Raw genomic sequence first — 24,060 nt, forward strand, 5'->3', positions numbered from 1 at the left:
GCCCCAATCCATGGAGCGGTGTTTCGTGCGGGTTTGCACCTTTTATTCAACCGTCAGTATCCAGGTGGTGCTGTCGGGCATTTGAGGGGCGGAAGTGTCGTTGGTTTGGGGCAAACATCGGAAGCTGTCATCAACGCCATGCTGATGGAGGTGTGTCACAACGTCCCTCCCCTTCAGTTAAAGAGGAGGGCCGCTGCGAACTCTGCAGTGAGTTTAGTTAGGCCCGCTGGGCCACCGGAGGGTTTCGCCGATCCAGTGGTGCCGGGCTACCTGTTGGCGGCCCGGCCGAACTTTTGGCCCCATTGTCGGGCCAATCTCGGAGTCACGCGGGGTCAATTGGGCAGCAACATGGGTGGAACGGACATGTTCTCTGCCGGGAAAATCCATGAGGGCAATTTGTGAAATGTCGGCAACTCTGCGCCGACTAGGCGGTGATTGAGGCAGTCACGGCTCTAAAGAAAGGGCAATTTGGGCCCCAATAAAACCCAGCCAGTTGAGTTCAGGGTGTCCATAATAATAAACCAACTAGTTCTTAATAGCAATGTGTTGCTATGAATTCTTAAGCAAAGAACCCATGAAGCAAATACATTACAGCGTTCTTTTGATTAAATTAACTATCAAGTTCTCAGAACTATTCACGATATATTATATGTTGGGAGTGAACAAGTATTTCAGTACTCTGGGCGAGGTGTAATTCTGATGCGGTGAAGGCAGAGAGCAAGCATTCGACCACACAATGAGTCTGGCCTAACCTACCTCAAGGGAGTTAAATCACAAAGCTACAATGACTCAAAAGCTCCGTCATTCCCAGACTGTCTGAAGCTGAAGGTGGAGCAACCAAGAGTTCATGTGAGGCTAAGATTGAGGCTGAAGTAATCCTTTGTTCACAGATAATGCTGCAGCAGTTTAGATTCATCCCAGATTTAATCCAAACTGTTATTATTGATCCAAACAGAACTAACTGAGCCAAATGCCTGGATCAGAAAGATTTCTGTGCAGGCACTTCATTTTCACGCTGCTATAGGTGGCATTTTAGTATTTTAGCCTGGTAATTCCGATTGATCTATATGGTTATACTGGTGGAAATTGCGTGTGGGGGCAAGTTCCTGAACGTTCGCACTTCCTGCCAACAATAAAATCCTGCAGTTCAAATACAGAGCTACCAATTTATTCATCTATCTCCAGTGTCTTTGGCTTTTCAGGCACTTTCCCATAGTAGTGGTGCATTGTTTACAGTGTCTAAACCCCACCCTGTGACTACAACAACTACTTCCATTTATATAGCGCCTTTAACATGGTAAAACGTCCCAAGGTGCTTCACAGGCGCGTAATCAGACAACATTTGGCACCGAAATATTAGGACAGGTGACCAAAAGTTTAGTCAGAGAGTTTTAAGGAGTGTCTTAAAGGATGAGAGTGAGGTAGAGAGACAGAGAGATGTAGGAAGGGGATTTCAGAGCTGAGGGCCGAGGCAGATGAAGACACGGCGACCAATGGAGGGGTAAGGTGATGGGTGAAAGGAACTTGGTGTGAGTAACGATACGGACAGCAAAGATTTGGATGAGCTTAAGTTTACAGAAGGTGGCAGATGAGAGGCCGGCCAGGAGAGCATTGGAATAGTCGCATCTAGAGGTAAAAAAAAGGCATGGATGAGGGTTTCAGCAGCAGATGGATTGAGGCATGGGCGGAGTTGGGCGATGTTGCAGAGGTGGAAGTATGCGGTCTTGGTGATGGAGAGGATATGTGGTTGGAAGCTCATCTCAAGGTTAAATACGACACCAAGTTTGCAAATGGTCAGGTTCAGCCTCAGACAGTTCCCAGGGAGAGGAATGGAGTCAGTGGCTAGGGAACAGAGCTTGTGGTGGGGGCCGAAGACAATGGCATCAGTCTTCCCAATATTTTCTTGGAGGAAATTTCTGTTCATCCTGTCAGATACCGGACAAGCAGCGTGACAAATCAGACACAGTGCAGGGGTCGAGAGAGATGGTGGTGAGGTAGAGCTAGGTGTCATCAACATAAGTATGGAATCTGAAGTGTTTTCAGAAGATGTCACCAAGGGGCGGCATGTAGATGAGAAATAGGAGGGGGCCAAGGATAGATCCTTGAAGGACACCAGAGGTAACTTAGAAGAGATGATCTCCTGTAAGTGATTCCCCAGTGAAAGGAGGGTTATGCTGACTGACTGCTAGATTTCTGCTGTTTTTCCTATTTAAAAGCCGGTGAGCTGGTTGTGCGAGAGCTGCTGAGAACAGCACGGCCACGTGGCTGCACAACTTAAAGGGAACATTGCTCCCACAGTGCTGTTAGGTAGCGAGTTCCAGGACTTTGACCCAGCGATGATGAAGGAACGGTGCAATATTTCCAAGTAAGGATGGTATGTGACTTGGAGGGGAAATTGGAGGTGGTGGTGTTCCCATGCACCTGCTGCCCTTGTCTTTCTAGATGTAGAGGTCATCGGTTTGGGAGGTGCTGTCGAAGAAGCCTTGGCGAGTTGCTGCAGAGCATCTTGTAGATGGCAGTCACGGTGTGCCGGTGGTGGAGGGAGTGAATGTTGAAGGTAGTGGATGGGATGTCAATCAAGCGGGCTGCTTTGTCCTGGATGGTGTCGAGCTTCTTGAGTGTTGTTGGAGCTGCACTCATCCAGGCAAGTGGAGAGTATTCCATCACACTCCTGACTTGTGCCTTGTGGATGGTGGAAAGGCTTTGAGGAGTCAGGAGGCGAGACACTCACCACAGAATACCCAGCCTCTGACCAGCTCTTGTAGCCACAGTATTTATGTGGCTGGTCCAGTTAAGTTTGTAATCAATGGTGACCCCTCAGGATGTTGATGGTGGGAGAGTCGATGATGGTAAAGTCTTTGAATGTCAAGGGGATGTGTTTAGACTCTTGTTGGAGATAGTCATTGCCTGGCACTTGTGTGTTGCGGATGTTACTTGCCACTTATCAGTCCAAGCCTGAATGTTGTCCAGGTCTTGTTGCATGCGGGCATTGACTGCTTCATTATCTGAGGAGTTGCAAATGCAGTTATCAGCGAACATCCCCACTTCTGATCTCATGATGGAGGGGAGCTCATTGATGGTGCGGCTGAAGATGGTTGAGCCTAGGATACAGGTGACTCTATAACCTTCAGTTCATTCAACCATAGCCACTGCTTTCTGCTGAATCAAGTGCCACTTGTGCAGGTGGGCTGGTTCTGGTTCTCCCTGATTAACAGCAACCTAATCTGCCACTACTCCAGCCATACCCTTGAGGCTTAATATCACCATTGAACCTTAGAGGGAGTAGACTCGAGGGTAGCAATGAGGTCTGTGAAGACTTGCCTCATGACACTCTCTAGCAGATCTGCACCTGCCCGCCTCCCCCCCCCCCCCCCCACAAGTATGTTGAAGCCTCCGATATATTGGAGCCTCAGGCCTGTAGTAGCAATCTGATCTTTTCAAGAGCGATGCTCCCTCTGTTATTAGGACTAAGGGCTCTGCCACAAATGCTCCTGGAGTTGCTCTGCATAGTAGACTGCGTTCTAGAGAATCCTGTGTGAATCACTGCACATCGAGTTACATAGAATCTACAGCACAGAAACTGGTTTATGCAGGTTTTCATTCTCCACACGTGCCTCCTCCCACTCTAATTTCCTCTTCCCACATTGCTTCCCTACTCCTGCTCCGTATCCCCCTATTCCCTTCTCCCTCAAATATGCAAAGTGCAGCTAGTGTCCTCATGTGCAGCCCTAGTCGGACTTTGCAGGGTATTTGCATGGACTAAAGTAGATGATGCTGCTTAGACTGCAATCTCCATCCTACAGATGCCAGCCTGGGCTCAGTGGCTGCACTCCCACCTCTAAGTCAGATGGTTATGAGTTCACCCCATTCCAGAAACATGAGCACATATAAAGGGTGACACCCCAGTGTAGTCCTGAGGGAGTGCTGCACTTTCACTGTCCTTTGGATGATCCTCTCAGGTGGCACTGCAGGTTCGGCTTCTTCTTCTCCATCGCCACCACTTACACCTCCTCACCTGTACACTGTGACTCACCCGGTGTTACCTGCTCAAGTCACTCTCTACATCCTGTGTGCAGCTGAGTGTTTATTTGGGCATAACACAACGCAGTTGAGTGTGACAGCAGTGCCTCTCTCCCCCACTAGCAACTGGCTGCACTTGCATCCTTTGTACAACTGAATTACAGGAATCAAAAAAGGAAAACAAAATACACCCTCCATTTCTTTATGGTTAACTTACAAAGTTTGCTGAACTGACAATTGAACAAAATATTTAATGAACAGAAACCAAAAAAGAAAAACTTCAGCTGTTGAAAATCTGAAACAAAAATTGCTGTAAACACTTAGCAGGTCAGGCATTATGCCCTGTGCAACCTATGCATTCACCCGGGCGAACACAGCCCCCCAAACCGAACCTTTACACGGGGCATGCACCACCCCTGCAGGCAGCATGTAGGAAGCGTGGCAGACAAATTTTGCACAGTAAGGTCCCACAAACAGCAATCTGATCAATGGCAAGATAATCTCTTTTTAGTGATGTTGGTTAAGGGATAAATATTGGTCAGGACACTGGGGAGATTTCCCCTGCTCTTTTCCAAATAGTGCCATGGTACATAAGAGGGTAGACGTGGCCTCCTATGAGTAGGGAGACACTGGGGTGTCACCCTAGATATGTGCTCATGTTTCTGGAATGGGATAAACTCATAATCATCTGACCTCTTAAACAAGAGCCTAGATATGTGGAAAGGTGTATGCATTGAATGGTCTTAAAAAAATCACGAGCCATACTATTGATGTATCGGTGTCAGAGGAGCATTAGAAGTGACTCATCTCATCGGACTTCTCAGTACCACATATGCTGCCAAAAAGGAGATCTTGATCCAGACAGAAGGCTTTCAAATCGAAAGATGTCGCACTCACACCGACCGTGACGAGGAGTAATCCTCGAGCAATGTCCGTTCCTGATGCTTGTGAACTGACTTCTCAGCGTGCAGAAGACAGCAGAAGGAGGGAAAGGAGTGGTGTAATCTTTAGAGCTCAGCTGACAAGGCTGGCCAAGGGCCCCTACCATTCTTGATCACCTCCTCCAATTTACTTCGCATAGCTCTGGGTGGGATGGAGTGTAAAGTGTTGCGATACATGGGGTATCGCAGTTGTGTGAGGGATGGACTGGTTGGGCCGTACTCTTTACCTGTCCACCATTGTTCATTGTTCATAGGTTTATGTGTAACTTTCAGGGCTGCTGACCAAGGGCCGTGTGGCTCTTTGTTGGCCAGCATGGGCATGATGGGCCGAAATGGTCTTCTTCTGCGCTATAAGTTTCTATGGGGCTGAAATTGGTGAAGGCTCCCACCTGCCCAAGTGCCGCCAAAATCATCATCATCATAGGCAGTCGCTCGGAATCAAGGAAGACCTACTTCCATTCTAAAAATTAGTCCTTAGGTGGCTGAACAGTCCAATACGAGAACCACAGTCCCCGTCACAGGTGGGACAGATAGTCATTGAGGGAAGGGGTGGATGGGACTGGTTTGCCGCACGCTCTTTCCGCTCCTGCGTTTGATTACTGCATACTCTCGGCGATGAGACTCGAGGTGCTCAGCGCCCTCCTGGATGCACTTCCTCCACTTAGGGCGGTCTTTGGCCAGGGACTCCCAGGTGTCAGTGGTGATGTTGCACTTTTTCGGGGAAGCTTTGAGGGTGTCCTTATAATGTTTCCTCTGTCCACCTTTGGCTCGCTTGCTGTGAAGGAGTTCCGAGTAGAGCGCTTGCTTTGGGAGCCTCGTGTCTAGCATGTGAACAATGTGGCCTGCCCAACGGAGTTGATCAAGCGTGGGGGTCAGTGCTTCAACGCTGGGGATGTTGGCCTGGTTGAGGACGCCAACGTTGGTGCATCTGTCCTCCCAGGGGATTTGTAGGATCTTGCGGAGACATCATTGGTGGTATTTTTCCAGCGAGTTGAGCTGTCTACTATACATGGTCCATGTCTCTGAGCCATACAGGAGGGCGGGTATTACTACAGCCCTGTAGATCATGAGCTTGGTGGTGGATTTTAGGGCCTGGTCTTCAAACACTCTTTTCCTCAGGCAGCCGAAGGCTGCGCTGGCGCGGTGTTGAATCGCATTGTCAATGTCTGCTCTTGTTGACAAGAGGCTCCCAAGGTATGGGAAATGGTCCACGTTGTCCAGGGCCGCGCCGTGGATCTTGATGACTGGGGGGAGGGGGGTGGCGGGAGGGCGGGGGGGGGGGCGGAGCGGTGGGGTGGGGAGTGCTGTGCAACGAGGACAGGTCTTACGGATGTTTAGCATCAGGCCCATGCTTTCGTATGCCTCAGTAAATACGATGACTATGACTTGGAGTTCAGTTTCTGTATGTGCGCAGGCGCAGGCATCGTCCACGTACTGTAGGTTGATGACAGACGTTGGGGTGGTCTTGGGCTTGGCCTGGAGTCGACGATGGTTGAACAGGTTCCCACTGGTTCTGTAGTTTAGTTCCACTCCAGCGGTGGGCTTGTTGACTGAGGTGGAGCATGGCAGTGAGGAAGATTGAGAAGAGGGTTGGGGCAATGACACAGCCCTGTTTGACCCCAGTCCGGACGTGGATTGAGTCTGTAATGGATCCGTTGGTAAGGATCGCGGCCTGCATGTTGTCATGGAGCAGGTGGAGGATGGTGATGAATTTTTGGGGGCATCCGAAACGGAGGAGGACGCGCCATAGGCCCTCACGGTTGATAATGTCAAAAGCCTTTGTAAGGTCTAAGAAGGCCATGTATAAGGGCTGGTGCTGTTCCCTGCATTTTTCCTGCAGCTGTCGCGCTGTAAAAATCATGTCCGTTGTGCTCCGTAGGGGACGAAATCCGCACTATGACTCCGGAAGAAGCTCCTCAGCCACAAGGAGAAGACAGTTGAGGAAGACTCTAGCGATGATTTTCCCAGTGGCTGATAACAGGGAGATTCCTCTGTAGTTGCCGCAGTCGGACTTGTCCCCTTTTTTTTAAAGATGGTCACGATCACTGCATCTCTGTGATCTTCTGGCATGCTCTCCTCCCTCCAGATGAGAGAGATGAGGTCATGTATTCGCGCCAACAGTGCCTCTCTGCCATACTTCAGTGCCTCAGCGGGGATTACATCCGCTCCCGTAGCCTTGTTGTTCTTAAGCTGTCTTATGGCTTTTTCGACCTCATGCACTGCTGGGGTTTTACTGAGGTGGTGGCGGGTTGCATGCTGCGGGATGGAGTCGAGAACACTCGAGTCAAAGGCAGAGTCTCGATTGAGGAGATCTTCGAAATGCTCCTTCCACCGGGCCCTGACTGTCTCGGTGTCCTTGATGAATGTTTCCCCGTTCTTGGCCAGCAGCGGGGGTGGGGTCTTGGGTGTTTGGACTGTAGGTGGCCTTGACTGTGTTGAAGAATCCTCGCATATCACGGCTGTCAGCCAGCTGTTGTATCTCCTGTGCTTTCTCCATCCACCACACTGCTCAAAGGACCGCCGATGGCCGCCGAGGTACCTGACGGTACTTTGGGCGGGGTTTTCATCAGAAAGGTCCTTGAAAGGGCAGCGGGCGGCAAAAGAGGAACTTACGCCGCAAATGTGGGCGGCAGCCGGCGGGAGCGCCCAATCTCGGCGGCAAAGATGCTTGCCGCCCAAGTGCCGCCAAGGATTTAGTCGGGCCCACGGAGGGTCGAAGACCTGAAAAGGAAAGTCATCAAAAAAAGGAGCATCGGAACACCTTCAGGGAACCCCAACCAGGTAAGTCGCTGTAAGGAAAACATTTTAAAAATGTTTACTAACTTTTTTTTACAGCTCTTCATACTCACCATCAGGGATAGAACAGCCTCTAGCCAGTGGTCCTTCCCCGTTCTGGCGCCAACTCCCGCCCACATCAATCTGGCATCTCGGCGGGCTAGAGGTCAGTTGCACCACTCGGCCGTCTGCTGACGCCAGTGGGCGGTTCCCGGCGGTTCTGCCCTCCCGCGTATCACCACAACATAATGGAAAGTGGCACTGGGCAAACTTCAAGAGGAACGTCGGTGGCAGTCAGCGGTAAGGCCATCAATTTCGGGCCCTCTGTTTCTAGGTTTCCTGCCCAACTTTCAAAGAGCTCACAGGAAGCTGCATCACAATCTGTTGCTAGGCACCAAAAAGATCCATTGTGACCACTGGCAAACAGGGAAGCTTTCCAGCAGTTTACGGACATTTTAAGTTTGGAGTCCAGCACGTAGAGTGAAGAAGAAAACTGGAGAGAAGCTGTGGAAAAATTTAACCAAAGCTTGGGTCCAAAAGACTGACCAGAGACAGATGTTACTAAAGAGAACAAAAGCAAAATACTGCCGATGCTTGAAATCTGAAACAAAAAAACAGAAAATGCTGGAAATCCTCAGCAGGTCAGACAGTATCTGCGGAGAGAGAAACAGAGTTAACGTTTCAATTTGATGAATCTGATCTGCGAAGTGCTTCCAACATTTTCTATTGTGATTTGTAATTATACAGAATTGGAGGGGAAGTCAAACCTGCTGGGAATGGCCTGAAAAATACTCTGGTGCAAGGATCTGCACGACTGAATTTTTTTCCCAAAGTGATAATAGAATCATTGGAGCTGAAATTGCTGCCCGCCCAAAAAGGGGCGCTCCCACCCCGTTTTGTGTGCTTTTACCACCACGGTGCTTGAGGCCGCCTCCTGAGCGACATTCCGTTCTTTGATTTTTTTCACTTGGATCCAGAAGTCGCTCTTAATGGGGGCGGTGACTACACTACAGGAGTGGATATGCGGCGGTGGCAACACCTGAGGGGTGGAAGTTGGGTGGGGGGGGTGGGGGCGCGGAGTGGCCGCTGCGATGACGTAATCACGGCGCCGCATCACCACGGCTCTCCCCCCTTACTTAAAGGGGAGAGCCGTCGCAATTTCAAAACTTCGGCCTACTGGGCCACCAGGGAAGGGTTTCGGCCGCACCCAAGAGGGAGTGCCAGGCTGCCTGTTGGCGGCCCGGCCGAACCCAGGGGCATAATTGTCGGGCAGACATGGCAGTCGGCAGCCAAAAAGAACCATGATGGCAGCGGCGGTAGGTCCTCCCCTTTAAAGGGGAGTCGCACCCCGTCATTGCAGAAGGCTAGAGCCTCACTGGACCACCGGGAAAAAGTCATTTTTGGCACCGCCGGGCGGTCCAAAGATTTTCAGAGCAGAATTTTGCCGTTGTGTGGGGGGGTGGGGGGAGATCACCAGTTCACACTGTGATGACACATTAACATGGATCTGCAGCAGCGGAGTGGTAGTGGGGGATCGGGGCACCGCTGGGTTAACACGGGAGCGGAATTTTGCTAATGGCGGCCATTACACGAAAAGTCGGCGGCCATTGCACTCCGCAGCATGGCCGCCGCTTTCCGGTGTTAACAGGCCTTAATGAAAGGGGCATTTTCAGTCCCATAGAATCTTACAGCACAGTGGGAGGCCATTTGGCCCATCATGGCACCACCCATTCAGGCAGCTCATTCCAGGTCTTAACAACTCAGTGTAAAAGGTTACTTCCTATCTACCCCGATATCTTTCTCTTTTACAATCCGCCATGCAAATAATGAGCTTCCAATCAACCCCATCGGTTATAAGACTGGCTCAAAGAAAGAGGACAGACAGTTCTCAACTATCCTTATGGACATAAGAATATAAGAATTAGGAGCAGGAACAGGCCATATGGCGCCACAAGCCAGCTCCCACCATTCGATAAAATCATTGCTGATTTTCCACCTCAACCCTGCCCGATCCCCATATCCCTTAATTCCCCTAGAGTCCAAAAATCTATCTACCTCAGCCTTGAATGTACTCAACGTTTCAGTATCTACACGGGTAGAGAATTCCAAAGATTCACAACACTCTTAAGTGAAGAAATTCCTCCTCATCTCAATCTTAAATGGCCGACCCCTAATCCTGAGATTATGCCCCCTAGTTCTAGACTCTCCAGCCAGGGGAAACAACCTCTCAGCATCTACCTTGTCAATCCCCCTCAGAATTTTACATGTTTCAATGAGGTCATCTCTCATCCTTCCAAGCGCCGAGAGTATGGGCCCAATCCACTCAATCTTTCCTCAGAGGACAACCCTCTCATCTCAGGGATCAATCTAGTGAACCTTTGTTTGCACGCCTCTAAGGCAAGTATGTCCTTCCCTAAATAAGGAGACCAAAGCTGGGCACATTACTCCAGATGTGGTTCACCAGAGCCCTGTACAATTGGAAGCAAGACTTCCTGGGGCCGAAATTGCACCTTTCAATAAGAGCTGTGGCTGCCTGAAAGTGATGGCCACAGCTCGGCAAGCACTCACCGTTCGGTCGGCACAGAGGGGCTGCCATTTTGAAAATTGCCCTCGTGGATTTTCCCGGCAGAGAACGTCTCCGCTCCACGTGTTGCCGCCCCATCGGACCCTTACCGACCGGCAGCGACCCCCTTTCCGCCCCGCGTGGGAAATTGCGCCGCAGGAAATTGCCCTGCGGGAGCAGATCGGTCACTGGTCGGTGCCACTGACAGCTTTTCTCAGCGTGAACCTTCTTGTGGCTGGGTGGGGTGTCCACCCTTAAAGAGGAGAGCGCACTGCCGCGGACGCCATTTTATTTTAATTGTCGGCCGACTGCCAGGTTGGCCCGACAATGGCAGCCATGGATTTGGCCAGGCCGCCAACAGGCAACCCGGCACCCCCTCTTGGGTACAGGGCTGTTGGCCCGGCCGAAACCCTCCCTGGTGGCCCAGTGCTTGCAACTAAAGTGGCTGCAGAGTTCGCAGCAGCCCGCCCCTTTAACTGAAGGGGAGGGACAGCGCTGATGACTCGGAACGATGGCCTTTCTGACCCGTCCACACTTTCGCCCCGCTGATGATACCACATCCGCCCCGCACCAAAAAAAAAACAAAGAGCTGAATTTCCCCGGATTATCCGCCCCATGCATTGGGGTGGATGGAGCACTTAAAAATTGATAGAGCAGAGGACAATTTCGGCCCCCCTTACACTTGTACTCCAACCCTCGAGAAATAAAGGCCAACATGCCATTTGTCTTCCTAATTGTTTGCTGTACCTGCATGCTAACTCCCTGTGTTTCTTGAACTAGGACACCCAAATCTCTCTGAACACCAACATTTAATAGTTTCTCACCATTTAATAAATATTCTGTTTTTCTATTTTTCCTACAACATTGAATAACTTCACATTTCCCCACCTTATACTCAATCTGCCATCTTATTGCCCACTCACTTAATCTGTCTACATCCCTTTGCAGGCTCTTTGCATTCTCCTCACATCTTATTTTCCCACCTAGCTTTGGATCATCAGCATTGAATACATTGTACTCAGTCCCTTCATCTAAGTCATTAATCTAAATTGCAAATAGCTGAGCCCCAGCACTGATCCCTGCGACACCTCACTAGTTACAGCCTGCCAACCTGAAAAAGACCCGTTTATCCCTACTCTCTGTTTTCTGTCCGTTAACCAATCCTCTATCCATGCTAGTCTATTACCCCAACCCCATATGCCTTTATCTTGCTAACAACCTTTTATGTGGCACTTTATTGAAATCCAAATATACTACATCCACTGATTCCATTTTATCTACCCTGCTAGTTACATTCTCAAAAGCTCTTCATAAATTTGTCAAACACAGTACTGGTGCCAATGCCCCATAAATCGAATCCCCTTCCTCCCACACCATTCTTTGAGCCACGCATTTAACACTCTAATCTGGTTGTCCCTATGCCAGTTTGTGTGTGGCTCAGGTAACAATCCAGAGATAGGGAGGGAGGAACTTAATACAATCACTATCACGAAAGAAGTAGTATTCAGTAAAACAATGGGACTAAAAGTGGACAAGTCCCCTGGACCTGATGGCTTACATCCTAGGGTCTTAAAAGAAGCGGCTGCAGAGATAGTGGATGCATTGGTTGTAATCTACCAAAGTTCTCTGGATTCTGGGGAGGTCCTAGTGGATTGTAAAACTGCAAATATAACACCCCTGTTTAAAAAAGGAGGTGGACAGAAAGCAGGAAACTAGAGACCGACCGGTTAGCCTAATATCTGTCGTTGGGAAAATGCTGGAGTCCGTTATTAAGGAAGCAGCAGCAGGACATTTGGAAAAGCATAATTCAATCAAGCAGACTCAGCATGGTTTTATGAAAGGGAAATCACGTTTGACAAATTTGCTAGAGTTCTTTGAGGATGTAAAGAGCAGGGTAGATAAGGGGGAACCAGTGGATGTGGTGTATTTGGATTTCCAGAAGGCATTCGATAAGGTGCCACATAAAAGGTTACAGCACGATAAAAGTTCACAGGGTTGGGGGTAATATATAAGCATGGATAAATGGGTCATTAGTAACTAGTGGAGTGCCGCAGGGATCGGTGCTGGGTCCTCAGCTAATTACAATCTATGTTAATGACTTAGATGAAGGGACAGAGTGTAATGTAGCCAAGTTTGCTGATGATGCAAAGATGGGTGTGAAAGCAAATTGTGAGGAAGACACAAAAAAACCCTAGACAGGCGAAGTGAGTGGGCAAAAATTTGACAGATGGAATATAATGTAGGAAAATGTGAGGTTATCCACTTTGGCAGAAAAAATAGAAAAGCAGATTATAATTTAAATGGAGAAAAATTGCAAAGTGCTTCAGTACAGAGGGACCTGGGGGTCCTTGTGCATGAAATACAAAAAGTTAGTATGCAGGTACAGCAAGTAATCAGAAAGCGGGAGAGAGTATAAAAGCAGAGAAGTCCTGCTACAACTGTACAGGGTATTGGTGAGGCCACACCTGGAGTACTGCGTGCAGTTTTAGTCTCCATATTTAAGGAAGGATATACTTGCATTGGAGGCTGTTCAGAGAAGGTTCACTAGGTTGATTCCGGAGATGAGGGGGTTGACTTATGAAAATAGGTTGAGTAGGTTGGGCCTATACTCATTGGAGTTCAGAGAATGAGAGGTGACCGTATCGAAACATAAAAGATAATGGGCCCAAGTTTCGGCATCAGGTGAAAACGGAGCACCTCCGAGACTTAAGTGAACTGTCTGGGCTCGAAGACGCGCCGGAATATTTAGCTGCAATTCTCCGGTCCTCCTGGACCGTGGCGTGGCGCGGCGTGCGCAGCGCAGTCTTCCTGGGGCAGAGCAAGCTGAGGTGGGCGGGGCTAAGTCCCTGCGTATCTGAAGACTGCCGGCTTCGTTGCGCATGCGCGTTGCAACGTGCGCGCCTGTGCAATGGCTCAGCAGGGCGTTTTTCCCCAGTCTGTTTCAGAATGATGTGGGTACCGGGGAGGGATGGAGGACCGTAGAAAGAGGGCACTGGGGAGGTGATCGATGGGAAAGAAACATGGGGAGGGCTGGAGAAGCATGGGAAGGGATGGAGAAGCATGGGAAGGGATGGAGGAGCAAGGCAAGGGATGGAGGAGCGAGGCAAGGGATGGAGGAGCGAGGCAAGCGATGGAGGAGTGTGGGTTGGGGGGCACTCGAAATGCCGGAGGAGAGAGCAGGGGTGCCTCCGTCCAGCCTCCCCCCCCCCCGTCCCCCGCCACACACCCCCCCCACACACCGCGCCCCCACACACACACCCCCACCACACCCCCCCATCTAACACTATCCCTGCCACCACACCCACACCCCCCACACACACACAAACACCCCCCCCCCAACACACCCCCACACCCCCCCCCCACACATCCTCCACACTCTCACCACCAACCCCCCGCCCCACACCACCCTACACCACCACCCCCCACACGCACCCTACCCCCCCCCCAATGCCCCCACACACCCCCCCACCCCTCACTGTCAGATACAGAGAGAGAGAGAGACACTGACAGAAACACCTTCCCTTCACATAAAGGTAGGACTTCTATTTTTTTATTTTTTATTGATTGGTTGCTTATTACTTTGGTCTTGGAGCTTTAGGTGCAGGGTTCCTTCTATTTTTTTTATTAATTAATTGCTTATTACTTTTTGTGCTTTGTAAATGTACTGCTTTGTTTTGTGCTTACTGCTTGAAATGTATTTTGCTTCTTTAATGTTGTTATGAGGTTTATGGAAAATCCTCTAACTTCCCTCCCACCTTGTTGTGATGTTGATGTGTCCTTTGTGTTTGTCTCTGGCTGTGCCTGCACTAAACTTAACTCTAGGTAAGGTTTTTCAGAACTTACAAAAGTGGATACTTACTCCATCCTAAGTTAGTTTGTAATAAGTTTTCACTGCCGAAACTTGCAAAACAGGCCTGAGTGGCTGGACATACGCACTTTTGAAAAAAAAATACCTTACTTAAAGCCAACCTAAACTAACTCACTAGAACTGGAGCAAACTATTATCCGAGAATTGCAATTTCTAACATACTCCAAACTAAACTAGTTGTTCCAAAAAACTAGGAGCAACTCCACCCAAAACTTGAGCCCAATGAGAGGGCATTATAAAAGTAAATACTGGGTGATCTGAGTGATATCTGGCACGTGAGTGGCATACGATTAACACCACTGTTGCAGATGCAGCAGAGTGGGCCTCACCCCAACCCCGTCCCTCCCCCCCAACCCCTCCCTCCTCACCCCAACCCCCTCCCCCACAACCCCCTCCCTCACCCTCAACCAACTCCCCTCCCCAACATTCTCCCCCCTCCCCCTCCGACCTTCTCCCCCCTCTAACCCCCTCCCTCCTCCCCTCTCCTCCCTCCTCCCTCCTCCCCCCCCCAACCTCCTCCCCAACACCCAACCCCCCAAATCCCCTCCCTCCCCCAACCCCCCAAACGCCCTCCCTCCTCCCCCCACCCCTCCAACCCCCCCCAACACCCAAACCCCCAACTCCCTCCCAACCCCCTCCCCCCAATCCCCTTCCTCCTCCCCCAATCCCCTCCCTCTTCCCTTCCCCCAACCCCCTCCCCAAAGTCCTTCCTCCTCCCCATCCCCCTAACTAATAACTTTAAATGAGATTAGTACCATTCCCTGCAAATGAACAGTCAGTTATTCCACTGTATGACACCAGCTAATCCCGGCCTCTGCCATTTATGAGCTTGTAAAATTCACAGCCCCGTGATCACACAGCAGGATATAATCTTACCAAACGCGTGGGGGACAAAGAGGGGGAGCGAGTCTATGTTCCAAATACTCCAGAGTGGTCCTGTAGTTACTGGGGTTACTGTAGTTCATTGTGTCGCTCAGCAGCATTATATTCATCCATGATTTATGAAAAACAACGCCTCTTATTCGGCCTATTCCTTTTTAATTCTCCGGTCGGTACTTCCCGTGGGCGACACAGAGACCAGTGTTACAAAGATTTGTTTCTTTTTAATCATTTTCTGTACTTTTCAAAGGAAGATTTGTTTGGAATCACAATCCTAAACGGGGAAAGAACGGGACCAACCGACCACACACATTCCACCAGGAATACTGGGGCGCATTCCGGAGCCCTTAGGGCAAAAAGGAGGGTTATAACTTTTTTCCTTTTACATTCCTACTTGGACATGTTTACTTTACACGATGATGTAAAGAGAAAGCTCAGGGCTGTCATGGGGAGTGAATGTGTTGGAGACATTCTAAAGACCTAAAGACTGCTTAAACAAGGACAAAGGTTTAATTGTAACAAAACTAGATTTTCAAAGTAGCAGAATCTGCACATTCTGTCGCTTTTGATTAATACACGCCGAGAGGCCCTGTCCGCCTTCTCAGGTGGACGTAAAAGATCCCACGCTACGATTCAAAGAAGAGCAAGAGGAACTCTCCCCGGTGGTCTGGTCAATAGTCATCCCTCAACCAACATCACTGATTATCTGACCATTTATATCATTGTTATTTGTGGGAGCTTGCTGTGTGTAAATTGGTTACTGCATTCCCCTACATTACAACAGTGACTACACTTCAAAAGTACTTCATTGGCTGTAACGTGCTTTGGGACGTCCTGTGGCCGTGAAAGGCGCTATAACAATGTAAATTCATTCTTTCTATGACACAGCTGAAACATTGTTGTATTTCCAGAAAATTGCAGAGCTCTATTTGGCACAGCTATCTCAATATTAATTCAGACGCAATTAAATTACGACAGGGACAGATGAGAGATCCCTACATGAAGTTCATTTGCATCTTATTCCTACACGACTAGTCATTTCAATGCGATTGGTACTTGCAGGTTAGAGAGAAAGAAACTGCTGATTCTCTTTGGCTTGTACTTAAGAATGAGGCAGCCAACAGACTGTGCAGCTTCTCAGCAGATGGAATTATTTGGTCGGGCACCCATGGAGCCAAGCCAAATGCAACAGCACATTGGCACTCTGGTGAACTGCTTGGAATTATTATGCAATTCTGTTCAAGCGCTCTTGTTAGACCCAAGGCAACTGTAGTCCGACAAGAACAGGGAAGAATGGCAGGAAAGTAAATTATGAAGCAAAGGATATTTGGGAGCATCGAACCAGTGTAAGGGGCTGTTTTTTTATTTTCAGTGTTTTACAAAAAGAAGCGATGCCTGTGGGGATTGTTGCTGTCTCCGTCTGTTTGCTGTTGTGCAATGGGGCACATGGACAGTGGAGCTGGTGGCAAAGGCTGTGGGGCGCAGGCCAAACTACGGCAGCTCCCGGCACGATCACTCCTGCGAACACAGAGCCACCCAGCAGCAGCCTGCCAGGAACCATGGTGGGACTGGGAGCCCAATCCACACCGATGGCCAAATGGGCCGGCGCCACCGAGCCAGCGGCAGAGGGCTCCCAATCTCCAGGTCCTTACGACGCAAATCACCTCGAGGACTCGGCTCAAGTGTCCGCAGCTGTGAAGGACACCTCGGCAGGAGGCCTGACCAAATTCAAGAGTGTTAGCTGGCTCCAGCAAAGGAATCTGACAGGTAACGCGGCACGCATCCTTTGACATGTCGGTGGGAGATGGACGGTGTTTGGGCCATCTTTAACGGGATCGTGCTCGATCTGCGCAGGGTGCTGGGACTCACAAAGCCCGGACAAAAGCTTAGTCGCGACAGTTCACGTGCCGAGTGTCTGAAATTCTGCCAGTTTTAATTGCGGTTTAAAGGTATCGGTGCTAATCGTGATGTTTTCAGTTGACGAGGATTAAATGGGGCGCTGCCGGAAACACACTGTTGGTCTGTTTACACCTGTAAAGAGTACAGACACGTTAACATACTGGGCAAAACCTTTAGTTGCAACTAGTCTGTTGTGTATATCCATCATTTACTGCTTTTTAAAATTTCAGATCTCCAGTATTTATGGTTTTCTCCTCATTAAGTATTCGGCTCTCCTGGCAGAGTTTGATGTTCACAGGGATTATGGGCCCCTGATTTCCTCGCCCACGTTCCCTGTGATTGTTGCTCCCTTGCTGGGAGTGGCAGATCATGTGATTGCCTTCAAGGGCAATGTTTACTTGGGATCTGATTTCATGAAGCAATGTTAAACATGACCAGATTTAAAGAAGGAAGAAAGAATTTGCATTTATAAAGCATCTTTCACAGCCTCTGGTCGTTCCAAAGTGCTTTACAGCCAGTGAAGTACTTTTCAAGTGTAGTCACTGTTGTAATGTAGGAAACATGGCAGCCAATATGCGCACAGCAAGGTCGTACAAACTGCGAACCATAAATCAGCAGATAATCTGTTTTAGTGATGTTGGTTGAGGGATAAATATTGGCCAGGACTCCCCATCTCTTCTTCAAATATTGGCATGACATCTTTTACGTCCAACTGAGTGGGCAGACAGGCCTCGGTTTAACTTCTCATCCGAAAGAAGACATAGAAACATAGAAAATAGGTGCAGGAGTAGGCCATTTTGGTCCTTCAAGCCTGCACCACCATTCAATAAAATCATGGCTGATCATTCACCTCAGTACCCCTTTCCTGCTTTCTCTCAATACCCCTTGATCCCTTTAGCTATAAGAGCCATATCTAACTCCCTCTTGAATATATCTAATGAACTGGCCTCAACAACTTTCTGCGGTAGAGAATTCCACAGGTTAACAACTCTCTGAGTGAAGAAGTTTCTCCTCATCTCAGTCCTAAATGGCTTACCCCTTATCCTTAGACTGTGACCCCTGGTTCTGGACTTCCCCAGTATCGGGAATATTCTTCCTGCCTCTAACCTGTCCAGTCCCGTCAGAATTTTATATGTTTTTATGAGATCCCCTCTCATTCTTCTAATCGCCAGTGAATACAGGCCCAGTTGAACCAACCTGTCCTCATATGTCGGTCCTGCCATCCCGGGAATCAGTCTGGTGAACCTTCGCTGCACTCCCTCAATAGCAAGAACGTCCTTCCTCAGATTAGGAGACCAAAACTGAACACAATATTCCGGGTGAGGCAAGGCCCTGTACAAATGCAGTAAGACCTCCCTGCTCCTATACTCAAATCCCCTAGCTATGAAAGCCAACATGCTATTTGCCTTCTTCACCGCCTGCTGTACCTGCATGCCAACTTTCAATGACTGATGTATCATGACACCCAGGTCTCGTTGCACCTCCCCTTTTCCTAATCTGTCGCCATTCAGATAATATTCTGCCTTCCTGTTTTTGCCACCAAAGTGGATAACCTCACATTTATCCACATTATACTGCATCTGTCATGCATTTGTCCACTCACCTAACCTGTCCAATTCACCCTGCAGCCTCTTAGCATCCTCCTCACAGCTCACACCGCCAGCCAGCTTAGTGTCATCTGCAAACTTGGAGATATTACACTCAATTCTTTCATCTAAATCATTGATGTATATTGTAAATAGCTGGGGTCCCAGCACTGAACCCTGCCGCACCCCACTAGTCACTGCCTGCCATGTCACACCGTTTCAAGGGCAAAAATGGCAGGAAATATTTTGAGAGACATCATTTGGTCATTATAATGGGCCAACCCATATTTGGACGGCTGTCACTTCTAGTGGAAATCTCAGGTGTGTTGTTGAGAGTCAGTGGAAAGACTCCCTCCCCAACCTACTGGTTGCTAGAACATTAGATGAAAATCGGGTGGTGGGCTGGTGAGTTGGGAATGAATGTTCCTTGGGCCTTCTCACATTCCATCGCTGTAAATGTGGGTGCCACTGGAATTAAGGTGGCTGAGCGGGAGAAGGCCCAAGCACATTCACCTCCCAAGGGACTTACAACTCCGACAGCTCAATCGTCAGTTGTTCCCCCATGACTCAATGCGGTAGATTTTCAACTTGACTTGAATGCAAATTGGGCAGTTTCTATAAAGGGCAGTTGAACAGCAGTGCCAGTTTTATGCCACGCTCAAAATCGAACTCAAAATTCTATCTAGCTGGCAACACCGTTTTTGCATTGCATAAATCTCTACATTTATTTTTGGTTTAATTTTCCCTAAAAATTTTACACACAGAGCTGAGATGAGATTTTATAACATTTTATAACATAGACCCACTGCGGCCTATCCGTTGCATCTTGGAATTGTCTTATTTTTAAAAGATTATAGGGCTGGAAATTTGGTTATATAACGCCTCTGTTAGCATTCTGGAGGGGTGGTAATGCGTGTCTAATTGTTTACTGTCCAGTGTCACAGCTTGCAGCGTCCCGCTGGGAAATTTAGTGGGTGTTTTGCGGCGGTGCCAAACGTTACCGCCTCGGTCGGTACTTTCATTCAGATCCTGATGTCAGTCACCATGCAATGTCCCGCTAATGGCCTGCTTGCGCTGAGTTTTTTTCAATCCTTCAATTTGATTGGTTAAGGAGATACAAATTTGATTGTCCTGTTCATTCAGGTCCCAGATGCCTAGTTTCCCACACTGAGACATTATCAGCTTGAACTTTCAGCAACTTGCCACGCAAAAAATTAAAAAGCCAAATCATGCCAGGGCAAAGTCTAAGTAACGGCAGAGGCCTTTAGATGCCCTGCTACAGCAAATTGTGGCCAGTTATTACTAATCTGAGTCAAGAAAGAAAATGGCAGCCAAAAAAAAAATGACAAAATTAATGGAGCAATTTGATTGGCTCATTTTTGTGGTTGTTGCTGCTTCTGAGTTTGAAAAAAACGTGAGCCATTTGATTGGACGGATGTGGCTTTTGGTTGGCGAAAATGTCCCAATGATTAAATGCAAAGTAACCCGTCATGATTTTTGTGCATTTTATGTCCATTCTTTTAGATGTTTTGACTGATTTTGCGGTGTGTTGCCTTATGTGCAAGGCTTATTTATAATTGTGAGGCCATTGTACAGTATCATTACATGGTATAGTGGGAAAATTCACTGACACTGTGTGATTGGGTCAATCTCTGTGGGTGTAGCCCCTGGGGTTCATTGGTATTCATGGACAGAGGGGATCCTGTCCACATGGGCTGGTGGTGATGTAGTGTTCAATCGTTGGAGGGTAGTTTGCATGCTTATGGGGTGGGGGAGAGGTGTGTGGAAGGCTTGCATTGAGTAGGCCTCTAGGAGCTGATCGCATACTGACTAGTACTTTCCCACATCCAAGCCAAGGTTTTATATCACTTTTTCTCATTGGTTTGTATGCTGTTACACTGGATAAGTCATCGGATTCACATGCACCTGATTTGAATCCCAGGACTGTATATGAAACTCAAATCGACCTGTGATGTGTTTTTCAGCTGATGAGTAGAGGTGGAGAGGGGAGACTCCACGGGCATGGGGCACATGTCCACTGAGGAGGAAAAACACCATACCCCACAGAAATCACAATTCCTGTTGCTGAACCTCAAACAAGTGTTGGCCAGAGATGGTATTGGGCTGCAGCTGAGTAGCATCCTTTGAACTTGTAGGCCTAGAAATTGGCCTCCTTAGCGCCTCGCGTTATCCCCTCTGGGGGACTAAGCACTTATTGACCGGGTGCGGTGAGAAGATCGGCTCCCGCTAAATTAGGCAGGAGGTTTGTGGCGACAGTCGGACATTGCATCCCGATCTCTTTCGCCCGGAGATTGTGACATCTTCACGTGTGCATTGCCCTGATAGCGCCCTGAACCCGAACTTTGGTGCACTCCCCTGCAGCATGGCAGGCGAAAACACCAGCAGCTGCAGGAGGTGTTCATCGGGAGGCCGGGCGCTTAAGGGGCAATGCTTAAAAGTGAAGTGGCCAAGGTAAGTAAAAAAAAATTGGCCAATGTTGTAGGTATAAAGTTTCCCATTTCTCCAAAGCTTATTGCACTTAGCATGTCATGTCTCAAATTACTCATACTGTTTTCCAAAATATTATTTTCAAAAGGAAATCTAGCTAATTTGCATTTGAATGAATCCATACTAGCTGCTTCCACCTTCTCCCTCGGTTGTCTGTTCCATGGATTGACCACTCACTCAGTGAAATATTGTTTCTGCAGATTAGATTTAGAGTGATTCCTCTTAAGAGAAATACAACTAGTGATGAAACTGCAGTAAGCGAGAAGGGGCCATTGCTGCACAAATAAAGAATACCATCCATAAAATTTACAAATCCTTGTTTTCTGTTTTTCTCATTACAATTGAATTACACTGTAACCAGTTCTAAGAAGGCAAGAAATCTGCTGCGAGCATTTCTGATTGTGCCAATTCCAACAATCATATTCAAACAATACATCAGCCACCATGTAGATATTAAGAATCTCTGTGAACAGTTACTAATCAGCTCACAGTTTGATTCTAGCATCATCCCTCTACCAGTTTCTGTCAGAGCGTAGCATATCTTGAGCACAGCTCTGATTCTCCAGCTAGCTTCAACACTACACCAAGAAATATGGCCAAAGGTCAGAGCTTCAGAATCCAAATCCTTTAATGATGTAGTGAGAAAACTGTTGATAAAGAATAAAAGACAGATCTAATATTCTTGTAACTCAACATTAACAATTGAATAAAAGCAGTAATAAAGAGAAGTTATTTATCTCTTACTGTACATCACATACAAATACAATAATTCCAGAACAATTGGATGAGGAGAAGTTACTTACATCACTATACTTCTGGGAAGGTTTGATATAGCAGGAGGTTCGTTTCTAATCACTAAAAGTTACAGACAGTCTGAGCTAAAATGGATGCTGTTTACCCTGCTTGCTGTGTCGGTTTCCTCTTTGGTTTTGCTTTCTCTTTGTTCTTTTCTGTCCAATCAGAAAAACACCACCCTATGGCTGGAGTACTTCATGACAACTACTGTGTCCAGAATTAAACTGGCTCCAACCAATACAATTCCAAATCAAATTATGGGGAACCATGGTGTCAACGACATAACTTTCCAATGATAGTCACTCACCATCCGGATTTGGAGGGAGTAGAATCCCTCCCTGTCCATATATGACCCATGACTATCAGCAGGTTTCTAATAACTGTGGGCTAAATTTTCATGGGGAGGCGGGGGGCTCCAAAGTGGAAACCCAGGAGAAAGAGTTTCTCGCAGGCCCTGTCAATTTTAACAGCAGGGCTTGATTTGCATGGGAAGCCTGTGTTTCCTACCCACAGCTGGCCAGATTAGGAGGCTGGCTTTGGACGGGTGGGTCTGTGGCATTAGGTCGCAGAGGAGAGGTAGGGAGGGATTGTGTGGGGCCCGAAGAGCGTCCGGAAGAGAATGGGGCCGGGGGTGTGGAGGTGTCGCAAGGGAATCGGGGAGCGGCTGGAGGAGAAAGGGAGGAGGGTTTCAGGAGGATCGGGGTCTGTGGAGCGGCCAGAGGGGGGGGGGGGGGAGGAAGGGGGTGACCGGGGAAGATTGGTCGCAAGAGCATTGGGGACCAGGGAATTGCTGGAGCAATTGGGGGAGGGGGGGGGGCATTGATTGGGAACGGTAGCAAGAAGATCCATGGGTTGGAGGTGGGTGCAGGTCGGGATACTTTAACTACCCACATGCCTCCAACCCACCATTTTTTTTTCAGGTTAAAATTCCCCCCTCTATGTTTATAGCCAAATGTGCTGCACTTTGTACGTGAGCTGCCTGGTAAAACCCAAGCAACCCTTGTTCCCTGCCACCCATGCTCCTGAACAGTGGTCTGGCAGAGCAGATTCCGTTCCCCCCCCACCCTCACCTACCCGCGTCTCCCTCCCCCATGTAGAACTCAGTGGGATAAAAGATGAGCGGATTCTTCACTGGCCGTCCAATCCGATCCACTCCACCAGATCACCACCCAGGCGGTGAAGCTGAAACTTACCCCCTCCCCGTAGAGTGTCACCCTTTATGAGTGACATCATCATTGGAAATGAATCCGCCATATCTAAGACCATGTAAATTTCTTTGCTTCGTGCCTTCCGACTTTAAAAATCAAAGCATTGAAATTCCAGGTGATCGAGGGTCAGAATGCCTCCTGTTCGGGCCACTCTAACCTTGGCAGAAGTTGGGCGGAAACACCATGTATCCAGCGAGAGTTTCTGCCCAAGTTTCGGAGGCCCGATCTGGAAATCCCCGGCGTGCATATTTAAAGAAAACATATTCATGGAAAACAAAAGGCTGTCCGTCCATTCACAGTGACAGGAGAAACATTGATCATTTTTTTCCTATTTTGCAGAGAGAGGATCCAATGATCATATTGACCTGACTGGGCTGATTGGAGTCCCTCTGCCACCATCGGTCGCATTCATCACAGGATATGAAGGCTTTCCAGCATACAGCTTTGGGCCAGATGCAAACATTGGTCGACTGACTAAGACCATGATACCTCAGTCTTTCTACAGAGACTTTGCAATCCTTGTGACTATCAGGCCAGCTAGTGATGATGGCGGGGTGCTGTTTGCAATTACTAATTCCTACCAGAATATTATTTACTTGGGAGTGAAGCTAACTGCAGTTTGGAACGGCAGCCAACAGATCGTGCTTTTTTACACGGAATCGGGTTCTCAAACCTCCCATGAGGTTGCCTCATTTGAGGTGTCCTCCATGACACACAAATGGACACGGTTCGCTTTGTCCATTCAGGACGAGGTTGTCACCTTGTACTTGGATTGCGACGAATATCAGCAGAGTCACTTCCAACGGTCACCTCGGGCATTATTTTTCGAGCCAAGTTCAGGAATTTTCATTGGGAATGCTGGAGGGGCTGGGTTGAACAAGTTTACAGTAAGTGTCACAGAGGTTTTATTTGTTTTAGAATCTTGAAATGTAAACGTTTGATGCTTTAACTACGGACATTTGTGTTAAACTGGCAAAGAAGGAGTTGTTGCTTTGCTAGTTAAATGTGCAGCTGGCCC

At 48.4% G+C, this 24,060-nt stretch overlaps 1 protein-coding gene across 4 annotated transcripts in view; it reads left to right on the forward strand.

The window, feature by feature from the left end:
- The window catches only part of LOC139273519 (collagen alpha-1(XV) chain-like), a 539,503-nt gene that overhangs the window by 210,125 nt on the left and 305,318 nt on the right, over positions 1–24,060 (forward strand). For all 4 annotated transcript variants that reach the window (XM_070890449.1, XM_070890476.1, XM_070890459.1 and 1 more), the window contains exon 3: positions 23,382–23,929. In XM_070890449.1, coding sequence (XP_070746550.1) covers positions 23,382–23,929 — 548 coding nt within the window. The remainder of the gene's footprint in view (positions 1–23,381; positions 23,930–24,060) is intronic.

This window comes from Pristiophorus japonicus, chromosome 1 (assembly GCF_044704955.1).
Source record: "Pristiophorus japonicus isolate sPriJap1 chromosome 1, sPriJap1.hap1, whole genome shotgun sequence".
Classification (NCBI taxonomy): domain Eukaryota; kingdom Metazoa; phylum Chordata; class Chondrichthyes; family Pristiophoridae; genus Pristiophorus; species Pristiophorus japonicus.